This window comes from Solea senegalensis, linkage group LG5 (assembly GCF_019176455.1).
Source record: "Solea senegalensis isolate Sse05_10M linkage group LG5, IFAPA_SoseM_1, whole genome shotgun sequence".
Taxonomy (NCBI): Eukaryota; Metazoa; Chordata; class Actinopteri; order Pleuronectiformes; family Soleidae; genus Solea; species Solea senegalensis.
Genome location: NC_058025.1, coordinates 26,371,487 through 26,382,105, shown reverse-complemented (window position 1 = coordinate 26,382,105; position 10,619 = coordinate 26,371,487). Strand labels below are relative to the sequence as shown.

The 10,619-nt window shown below is 44.0% G+C and overlaps 3 protein-coding genes across 3 annotated transcripts; all 3 read left to right on the top strand.

Moving 5' to 3' along the window:
• The first annotated feature begins 325 nt into the window (after window positions 1-325).
• LOC122769523 (alpha-1-antitrypsin homolog) lies at window positions 326-1,433 on the top strand. The gene is made up of 5 exons (XM_044026086.1): window positions 326-332; window positions 489-598; window positions 687-883; window positions 960-1,104; window positions 1,191-1,433. The coding sequence occupies exons 1-5, from the start codon at window positions 326-328 to the stop codon at window positions 1,383-1,385; spliced, it is 654 nt and encodes a 217-aa protein (XP_043882021.1). The 3' UTR covers window positions 1,386-1,433.
• A 932-nt stretch (window positions 1,434-2,365) lies between these two features.
• On the top strand, window positions 2,366-6,632 carry LOC122769100 (carnosine N-methyltransferase-like). Its single transcript, XM_044025380.1, has 8 exons — window positions 2,366-2,518; window positions 4,134-4,329; window positions 4,415-4,587; window positions 4,733-4,873; window positions 5,086-5,264; window positions 5,477-5,590; window positions 6,186-6,289; window positions 6,373-6,632. Exons 1-8 carry the CDS (start codon window positions 2,385-2,387, stop codon window positions 6,565-6,567), a joined length of 1,236 nt encoding a protein of 411 aa, XP_043881315.1. The 5' UTR covers window positions 2,366-2,384; the 3' UTR covers window positions 6,568-6,632.
• Window positions 6,633-7,491: 859 nt separating this feature from the next.
• On the top strand, window positions 7,492-9,902 carry wu:fa19b12 (uncharacterized protein LOC560551 homolog). The gene is made up of 2 exons (XM_044025390.1): window positions 7,492-8,230; window positions 9,560-9,902. Exons 1-2 carry the CDS (start codon window positions 7,829-7,831, stop codon window positions 9,725-9,727), a joined length of 570 nt encoding a protein of 189 aa, XP_043881325.1. The 5' UTR covers window positions 7,492-7,828; the 3' UTR covers window positions 9,728-9,902.
• Window positions 9,903-10,619: the final 717 nt, after the last annotated feature.

Here is a 10,619-nt window from a genome sequence, read left to right as displayed (position 1 = left end):
ATCACTGACAAAGAAAATTTCATTTGTGGTGGATGACTTATGGAATGACAACAGACGGCTGGAGTGGCTTTTGAAGACCGAGGCTGGAGCCCGTGTTGTTGCTTTAGGCACACGCACAGTGAGTGTGTTAAAATGGACCTTTCCTGGGGATTACTTTTTAATTCAGAAAAACGGCAAGCGTGAGAACTTGTTTCATGGGCGACCCACAGACTTTACCTGACCACTGTGGAGTGGAGAGAATCAGTTGGGGCGTATATCGTATCCTCACGATCTCGGGCGAGCTGCAAACTGTCGCAGCTCGTGCCATGATGTGTGGGCTGAGATCATGACGTGTGGGTTGAAACTGTGATGTGTGGTTTTAGCAGCTGTTTAAAATATGGCTGCATGGCGGTGACAATTTGCGGCACAGACCTATTTTGCACATTACTCTAACGCTCACCCTGTAAATCTTACCAGTGGATAAATTGTTCATTTGCTTTGTCTCTGAGGTCACACCTGGAAGTCTGACCTTTGTTTTGCTTCCGCAGGAAAGTGGGAAACTCCATTTGAACCTGAAAGCACCAGGGCAGATGAGTTCCTGGTGGACGAGAACACCAAGGTTCACATAAGTTCACGTCGTCGTTCTGAATCACAGTCGCTGCACGTCAGCGAGCGTCAGTCATACTCTCAACTGTCTCACTCTCCAGGTTCCGGTGCAGATGATGTACATGGAGGAAAGCGTCCACACCTATTACGACATGTCCATCAACACGTCCGTCCTCTACCTCCCTTTCAACGGCTCCTCCTACGGCATGATGCTGCTGTTACCGGACGACATGGAGACGCTGGAGAATTCCATTTGCCCAGCTCACGTCACTAAATGGCTGAAGTGGATGAAAAAAAAGTGAGGAAAACGTCATTAGAATTCACTCATTCATCGTTAAACGTCTCACCGTGAGTTTATGTTGACCCATTTCCAGGCAGTATGACATCCACGTTCCAAAGTTCTCCATCAAGACGTCGTACGACCTGAAGGACATTTTGACCGACATGGGAATGTCGGACATGTTTGGTGACCGTGCAAATCTGGCGGGAATCTCTGACCTCAAACTGGCCGTGTCACAGGTGAGTGTGTTAAAGCCTCGTGTTAAACATGCACCAATGTTTCGTGTGACCTTTGATTGACCTTTCCTGTCTGTGTCGTACCTCAGGTTGTGCACAAAGCGACTCTGGACGTGGACGAGGCTGGAGCCACAGCTACAGCTGCTACAGGCATCGGCATCACGCTGCTGTCCTTCCGGATTGTCCCCGTGTTGAAATTCAATCGTCCCTTCATGGTGGTCGTCATCGACCGCGTCTCACAGGACACTCTCTTCCTTGGCAAGATTGTCAACCCGAACGTGTGACGTGGCGGCGACGTCACAAATAAGAGAATAAAGCACTGAAAACCCTGATCCGTGCGTCCACTGTTAATGTCTAATATTAGTGTTTATGTTAGTTTGTCAATGAAAAATAACGCAGGATTTATTTTATAGATCATCACACATGTTATCTTTTAGAAGACAATAAACTATATATTTTATGTATATATACATACATGTATATATATATTTGTATATGTGTGTGTATATATATATATACATATATGTATATATATATATACAGTACGTATATATATATACACACATATACAAATATATATATACATACATGTATATATATATTTGTATATGTGTGTGTATATATATATACATATATGTATATATATATACATATATACAATCTTATTCTTCATATATATATATATATATATATATATACATACGTATATATATATATATATACAGTACGTATATATATATATATATATATATATATAAATAAATCAGTCTAAATCCGTTGTATTCTGACACACATATATGAGGCTTTTAGCACATTTTCTTCCAACCTTTAATAAATGTAATGTCTTTAATAATCTAGTGGTTTCATAATGTTAGAATAAATGTGTTTATTCATCACGTAAATCAAACAGTCAAAGGATGATTATTCACTGTATCACAAGTGAGTTGATTTTAACACTGGTGTGGTGATGATAATAATAATAATAATAATAATAATGTGTCCATAAACATAAAGTCTATGTGTAAAACTAAAACAAGTACTTTATTATTAACTAGTACTATAAAATAAAAACTAAGAATTATTATTATTATTATTATCTACATTTGCTATTTTTAGATATCATTTCATCGTATTCGTTAATTTATGTCATATTTAATACGAGCTGTATTGTCGTCTGTCTCCTGTAGGGGGCAGTGGAAGGCGTTGAAGCGCGACCCTCTGCAGACAGACGAAGAAGACGTTTGTCGCGCTGTGATTGGACGGCGCTGTGTCGGGTTGCAGTCATGGCGGAGACCGGAGGAGGAACACATACCGGAGCGTACTTTCACAAAGAAAGAATCAAGTACAGCCCCGAGGAGGAGGCCAGGCTGGAGAAGCAGCACTTCTGGAGAATAGTAGACGCTTTTAGATTTTACAGGTATATTAACGGAACACGAGGTTTGTAAACGGCAGGAGCCGCTGCTGTTAGCAACCGTAGCACGGGACACTTCACCGGGTTTGGAGGGAAACTTGTGTTTCTGTGTCAAAGCGTTCGTCAGAACTTCTGTTCAAGTCAAACTTCCTGTTATCATGTTCATGTCATGGCATCACTGATACTACATGCTCCATCTATGCTCCATCTCTCCATCTAGGCTCCATCTAGGCTCATCCATCTAGGCTCCATCTAGGCTCCATCCATCTAGGCTCATCCATCTAGCTCCATCTAGCTCCATCTATGGCAATTCCCATCTCATCTATGCTCCATCTAGGCTCCATCTAGGCTCCATCTATCATCTCTATGCTCCATCTATCCAACCATCTATGCTCATCTATCTCATCTAGGCTCCATCTATGCTCCATCTAGCTCCATCCTCCATCTAGGCTCCATCTATGCCCCATCTAGGCTCCATCTATGCTCCATCTATGCCCATCTAGCCTCCATCTAGGCTCCATCATGCTCCATCTAGGCTCCATCTATGTCTGCTCATCTATGCTCCATCTAGCCTCCATCTATGCTCCATCTAGCCTCCATCGGCTCCATCTATGCTCCATCTCTCCATGCTCCATCTATGCTCCAAGCTCCATCTATGTCCATCTCTCCATCTAGCCCTCATCATGCTGGGCTCCATCTATGCTCCATCTGTGCTCCATCTGCCCATCTGTCTCCATCTAGGCTCCATCTATGCTCCATCTAAGCTCCATCTAGGCTCCATCTATGCTCCATCTAGCTCCATCTCTCTCTAGCTCCATCTAGCTCCATCTATGCTCCCATCTAATGCTCCACTCATCTATGCCCTCTATCTATGCTCCTATCTCCATCTATCTGCTCCCTCTAGGCTCCATCTATGCTCCATCTAGGCTCTAGCTCCTCTAGCCTCCATCTCTCTCCTCTAAGCTCCATCTCTCCATCCTCCATCTAGCTCCATCTGGCTCTAGCCTCCATCTATGCTCCCTCGAGGCTCCATCTATGCTCCATCTATGCTCCTCTAGGCCTCCATCTATCCCGCCCCTCTAGGCTCCATCACTCTCATCCTCCCTCTGGGCTCTGTGCCTCCCCTAAGCTCCATCTATCTAGCTCCATCTATGCTAGCCTCCTCTAGGCTATCTAGCTCCTCTAGCTTCCATCTCCATCTGCTCTCCATCTAGCCTCATCTAAAATCTCTCCATCTAAGCTCCATCTAGGCTCCATCTATAGGCTAGGCTCCATCCTGGGCTCCATCCCTCTAGGCTCCATCCATGGTTCATCTATGCTTGGAGGGTTAATTGATGCTACTTGAATATACAAAGTATAATTGTACTTACTAAGTGTATATATATGTTTGTGTATATGATTACATTTGGTGCATAATTAAAAAAAACCTGTTTGTTTTTTGTATCCTTTCAATGAGCCGCGTCCGTGTTCTCACAGAGACAGACGTCTTCATACACACTGGACCTTTAAAAACAAACTAGTAAATAATATAAAATAGGAGCTTGTAAAGGAAACCGTTGCGATCTGTTCACTCTGACTCCGTGCTGGTGACCGTCTGCTGTCCTGTGTGTTTCTTGGTCAGGGCTCATGTCCAGGAACAGGTCAAACGTGCTGAGCGTCAGTTTCGTAGTCTACCTCAGCGGCACCAGAATCTGCTGCCGAGCGTCATGTCCAACCTGACCCGGATCAGCCAGTGTGCGGACTGCAACCAGGAAGTGCTGCACGACATCGTCCACAACAGTCTCCACATGTTTGAGAACATTGGATGTGGCGAGCGGGTGAGTAAACGGAGCTAAGATAATCTGCACCTGTGGTTTTTATTTTTGAAATGTATTGACACTGTCCCTCGTCTTTCGTCTGCAGGAGGATCCGAGGAAGGTGCGTCCGTCGTTCACGTCTACGTTTGACATGGACAAGCTCAAGTCCACCATAAAGCAGTTTGTCAGAGACTGGAGTGAGGCGGGTCAGGCTGAGAGGGAGTCCTGCTACCTGCCCATCATCCAACAGATCCAAAGACTCTTCCCAAGTGACCAATAGTAGGAAACGCACAAACTCCGTCAGACACGTAGATGCATGTCAGAGTGCAAATAGAGCAGAATAAACAACACAGTGATGTTGCTGATGTGACTTTCTCAGTGTTTTCCGTGTGATATGTGCATTTTGTGAATTTTATTATGTCAGTGATGTGTCTAAGGTGAGCGTTCTGGTACCGGGTGCCGGGCTTGGCCGCCTCGCGTGGGAGATCGCCCGACTGGGTTATATTTGCCAGGGCAACGAATGGAGTCTCTTCATGCTCTTCTCTTCAAACTTTGTCCTCAATAGGTAACGCACAAACTAACCTTCCTATGACTCCGGCTGCCATGTTCTTGTAACTGTTACCGATCCTAAATCTACCCTTGTGCAGGTTATGTTAGGAACTGACTCCTCGTTCGTATGTGTTAATTCTCAGAGCAAAATTGACAGTTACATGGTATTCATGTCTTTGGTAGCGTCTTCCTTCACCTATCCTCACAAATTTGGACCACTCCATTCAGGTGTGAGAAGGTGAACGCTCTGACCCTGTACCCTTGGATCCACCAGTTCAGCAACAACAAGAAATCCTCCGACCAAACGCGACCGATCAGATTCCCCGACGTCAACCCTCAGAGCTTACCTCTCACTTCAGACTTCTCCATGGTAGCAGGGGATTTTGTGGAGGTCTACAGTGACACAGGTGGGCGAACGCAGTACTGTTAGGGTACTCCCTAACTATTGTATCCGACTTATTTCATCGCAGTTTGAAGTAAAATGACTTTGAATCACTTTAGAGTAGTTCATTACAAATTCATGTACTCATCCTCTCAGGTTGAGCTGCGAGGTGCGTCTTAAAACATTCTAAAATGAAAGATAAATGTATGTCAAGGAGTTGCGTTGTGTTTCCGTCAGATTCCTGGGACTGTGTGGCGACCTGCTTCTTCATCGACACAGCTCATAATGTCATCGAGTATGTGGAGACCATCTGGAAGATTCTGAAGCCTGGCGGAGTGTGGATCAACCTGGGTGAGTCAGGTTTGACGCTTTTCCGCTACACGGTCCCGGCTCCGCTCGACTCGGCTCGGCGCGGTTCTTTCTCTTGTCGAGGTTCAGCAGAGCCGATACGAACATGCGACGTCAACAGACTGCCGGCCACTGACGTTAAAAAGACTTACAAATCCTGAAAACCTGCGTTAATCTCCAACTTTTAGTAGAGGAAATGTCTGAAAAGTCAGATTTAAAGGCACAGCAATGTAAATAAAACATGAAGTCACTATTTTTTATCCTGAAGTGAAGGCCAAGAAGAAGAGGAAGGTCTTCAGATGTGATTCCAAATCCGTGCCGTGCCGTGCCGTGCCAGGACCATGTAGTGCAAACGCAGCATTTGTCTAAGAAAGTTACATTCATTCATTCATTCATTCATTCATTCATTCATCTACCGCTTTATCCTCCACATGAGGGTTGTGGGGGTTGCTGGTGCCAATCCCAGCTGACATAGGGTGAAATGCGGGTTTGTTTTGATTTATTTATTATTATTTACTGTCATTCTGAAGTGTTGTGACTGGATGAAGACGATGTCAAACATCACGTCTCAGAGTTGGTCTTCACCGTGTGTCTTCAGGTCCTCTGCTCTATCACTACGAGAACATGGCCAACGAGCTCTCGGTCGAACTTAGCTTCGAAGACATACGGACAGCGATGGTGAAGTTTGGCTTCTGCCTGGAGGTAAAACCTTTGACGGTGATTCACACGCTGACGTCACAGATGTGTCTCCGCTGGTGAAGCAATGTCCTCATTTCTCCCGGTAGGTGGAGAAAGAGTCCATGCAGACCACGTACACGGAGAACGACCGCTCCATGTTGAAGTACGTGTACGACTGCGTCTTCTTTGTGGCGCGAAAGCCCGCAGATCTGTACTTTAACTGTCGAGACGAGAACCGACGTCAGAATTCTCCGCTGGCTGTGAAGTCACCGCGGCGAGAGAGCGGCGACAGTCTGACGTGACAAGAAACCTTCTCTGACCTTTGACTTTAGTAATATGTATATATGTATATATATACATACGTATGTATATATATACATATACATACGTATGTATATATATATGATTTATCTTTATATTTTTATTATTAGTTTGTTATCAAACAAACTTTGTTTTTTCCATCGCTGACTTTGAAATGAGGCTGTGTGTGTGAATGAGAGAGCGAGCGCGTGTGTGTGTGTGTGTGTGTGTGTGTGTGTGAATGAGAGAGCGAGCGTGAGTGTGAGAGAGAGAGAGGTGTGTGTGTGTGAGAGAGAGAGAGAGCTGTGTGTGTGAGTGAGAGAGCGAGCGTGTGTGTGTGTGTGTGTGTGTGTTGTGAGAAAACAGAATGTAATGTGAACATTTGAAATGTATTTATTTTTCCAGATTTGTGCCAATAACCTGCTCCTTTACATCCATCTGACGTCTTTTTGACGAGCTTTTTAAAAATGAGTTTCTTTTCTTTTCTAATCACACTTTTGAATAAAGACAACGTTTTTTTGTTTTTTTTTAAATCTCCAGCATTTTGATATGAATTTACAGGCACACTTGAATCCATGATTACACAACTCTACGCTTATGTTACTTCATATTTTAATTTACTTCACCGTTTTATTTCATTTAAAATAGTTAAATGTTTGTTCTCAAATTAAAATCATCACATCTTACAGAACTTTTAACCGATTTTCAAGTCAGATGTGTATTTATAGACGATATAAAACTGTACACGTGTAGGATATGGACTAAGAAGGAACAAGTGATATTATTATATGTGGATTAGGTAAACTGGAAACTCTTAAATTGACTGTAGGTGTGAGAGTGGATGGTCGTTTGTCTCGTCGTGTCCCAGTGATGGACTGTGACCTGTCCAGGATGTGACCCCGCCCACCTTTTGTCCTATGTCAGCAGGGATTGGCACCAGCGACCTCTGTGACCCTCATGTGGAGGATTACATGCTTGAACACTGTGTTTCAAACGCATTCACAGTTTATACTGAAACTCACACACTGCACCTTTAAACACTTGAACCCGCCACAGGAAGAGTAAAGGATGTGGGCGGGGACTAACCATCGGTGCTCTCCCCTGATTGGTTAGCAAACCTCCTTCACTACACATTCACTACCGGTGCTCTTTGTTTTCATCCTGCGCGCACGAGCCATGGAACAAGCGCGCTTCTCTCGTGCGTAACTGTGTCAGTGAATAGCGTCAGACTACGCGGCGGCGCGTGTTTTGACGGCTAATTTAATGGCGAAGAGACGCGCGGACGATTCTCCGCTGCTGCTGCACGCGCACGACTCTCCCTCCAAAAGACGGCAGCGGTCACTGTGCGCTGATGCTGCTGCTGCTGCGGGAAACACGCACCTGGAGACGGGGAGCCTCAGCTCTGCGGCCCCGGAGCCACCGTCCCCGGACTCCCCGGCCCGGGACTCCGCGCTGCCTGGCAACCGCTGCCGTAAAAGGCCGTACCACTTCCCCACGTGTCCAGAGCAGAAACACGAGGAGCCGGATGTTTATCTTCATTGTAAAACCACACACTGTGACGCTTTGACGGTGCAGAGTCACACTAATGGAATCGTCCAGGGTCATACCACTTCCACTTCAGACACAAGGCGCAACAAACGAGCACGAGAGGAATCTGAGACTCATGTAAGTTTGTATCTTCAGCTCATTATTATTCAGCTCATTTTAGCCTGTATTTCATTGAAAATGTGTTGTTATGACAGTAAATGTCCACTTGGTGTCACCCTGTCCCCATCCTCTAGTGAACATGTCACACGCTTGTTTTCTTGTTAACACTTTCTACACCAAACGATCTGGTAAAAATATGGAACCGTGATGATTGTGACTGCAGTTTGATGACATGGTGAAGCTTCAGATCCATGTTGACGACCACACGGTCTCAGCATGAATCTCAGATTGTCTCTCTGACCATCGGCCGTCACCTCCAGCTAAACCTCTCCAAAACTCAGCCAACGATACATCACAACATCTGCATTAATATGCATTAAAATGCAATATTCACAAGCGTGTGAATGGGTGAATGTAAAGCAGTTGCGAGTGAATGCATGGGTGAATGTAAAGCAGCTGTGAGTGAACGAATGGGTGAATGTAAAGCAGCTGTGAATGAATGTAAAGCAGCTGTGAGTGAATGCATGGGTGAATGTAAAGCACTTAGTGAATGAATGGGAATGCAGCTGTGAGTGAATGAATGGGTGAATGTAAAGCAGCACTTAGTGAATGAATGGGTGAATGTAAAGCAGCTGTGAGTGAATGCATGGGTGAATGTAAAGCAGCTGTGAGTGAATGAATGGGTGAAATGTAAAGCAGCACTTAGTGAATGTAAAGCAGCTGTGAATGAATGTAAAGCAGCCGTGGGTGGGTGAATGTAAACAGCTGTGAATGAATGTAAAGCAGCTATGAATGAATGGGTGAATGTAAAGCAGCTGTGAGTAACTAAATAAATGGGCGAATGTAAATCAGCTGTGAGTGAATGAATGGTGAATGTAGAGTGAATGAATGGGTGAATGTAAAGCAGCACTTAGTGCATGAATGTAAAGCAGCTGTGAATGAATGTAAAAGCCGAGGAGTGAATGGGTGGGTGGGTGAATGTAAAGCAGCTGTGAATGAATGTAAAGCAGCAGGAATGAATGGGGTGAATGTAAAGCAGCTGTGAGTAACTAAATAAATGGGCTAATGTAACCAGCTGAGGAATGAATGGGTGAATGTAAAGCTGCTATGAGTGAATGTAAAGCAGCTGTGAGTGAATGAATGGGTGAATGTAAAACAGCTGTGAGTGAATGAATGGTTGAATGTAAAGCAGCTGTGAGTGAATGTAAAGCAGCTGTGAGTGAATGGGTGAATGTAAAGCTGCTAGAAAAGCGTGATGCAAACCATTGACTTGTTTGTTAATAGTGTGTGACTGTGTTTCTTTAATGTAAACATTGTATAATAATCTCACGTTACATTGACTTTCAGATTCAAGATGATGAAGATGATGAAGAAGACTGTGCTTACAACTCCTTCCAGTTCTGGAGGATTCCGTTGCCTGAGCTCGACCTCTCGCTGCTAGATGACGACATCGGCCGTTCTCGCACAGAGCAGAGTTCAAAGGTCAAACAACAGGCAAACATGATGATCATGTGACGTGATGCGTCGTTAACGCTAGGTTTGATCACTGATAACAAGGTTACGTGAGATTTCAGCCTCACGTCTTTTATAAATATGTCTCTGTTGTCTTTATCCTGTGAGACCTCTGTCTCTCTGTCTCTCTCTCTCTCTCTGTCTCTCCCTGTCTCTCTCTCTCTCTCTCTCTGTCTCTCTCTCTCTCTCTCTGTCTCTCTCCCTCTCTCTCTGTCTGTCTCTCTCTGAAGCCAACAGTTTTATATCATCATTAAGTTCATCTTTGTTTTACAGAAGTGACTCAAACTTACAAGATGAGGCCAAAATAAACCAGACGTTTACTTTCTGTGTTTTCTCTCTGGACTGTGATCAAGCAGGGAATCTGTTCAAATATGACAGAATTAAGCAGACATAGGTTTAATTAGAGTTAATTAGCCTGTTCCTGTTCCCACTGTTTGTGTAAGGCAGACAGACAGACAGACAGACAGGTCACCAGTCCATCACAGCTCCACAAGAATAATAATTAGTTGTTACATGTTTCGTTGTATTTCTTTATCGTGTTACTATGTTCAAACCTTCTGTGATTTCCATGTATTTAATGTTGTGTAACTCATTCCACTTTATGTCTCTGGGTTGTATCTGATGTAGAAAATGTGTTTGACTTTGTTTTGGGAATAAAAACTGGTTTTCTACACTTCTATGTTTGTTGTCACGGTTGTTCTTATTTATTTATATGGACATATAAAATATACATAAACACACACACACACGTTTATAACTTTGTACTGTTCTTCATGGTGAATGTTGTTATTATTATGTGGTCAATTCGTCATGAGCCGACCTCAGATAAGCAGCAGTAGAAGATGGATGTGGTCAGTTTGTTGTTGAAGTAAAAATAGTGAAATGATTTTCCTGT

Excerpts from the sequence above, each read along its gene's own strand:
- LOC122769100 (XM_044025380.1), top strand. The coding sequence starts at position 2,385 with ATGGCGGAGACCGGAGGAGGAACACATACCGGAGCGTACTTTCACAAA. Across the intron at positions 2,519-4,133 it reads GACGCTTTTAGATTTTACAG|GGCTCATGTCCAGGAACAGG; the intron begins GTATATTAACGG and ends TTTCTTGGTCAG. Across the intron at positions 4,330-4,414 it reads ACATTGGATGTGGCGAGCGG|GAGGATCCGAGGAAGGTGCG; the intron begins GTGAGTAAACGG and ends TTTCGTCTGCAG.
- wu:fa19b12 (XM_044025390.1), top strand. The coding sequence starts at position 7,829 with ATGGCGAAGAGACGCGCGGACGATTCTCCGCTGCTGCTGCACGCGCAC. Across the intron at positions 8,231-9,559 it reads GAGAGGAATCTGAGACTCAT|ATTCAAGATGATGAAGATGA; the intron begins GTAAGTTTGTAT and ends ATTGACTTTCAG.
- LOC122769523 (XM_044026086.1), top strand. Across the intron at positions 884-959 it reads CTGAAGTGGATGAAAAAAAA|GCAGTATGACATCCACGTTC; the intron begins GTGAGGAAAACG and ends ACCCATTTCCAG. Across the intron at positions 1,105-1,190 it reads TCAAACTGGCCGTGTCACAG|GTTGTGCACAAAGCGACTCT; the intron begins GTGAGTGTGTTA and ends GTCGTACCTCAG.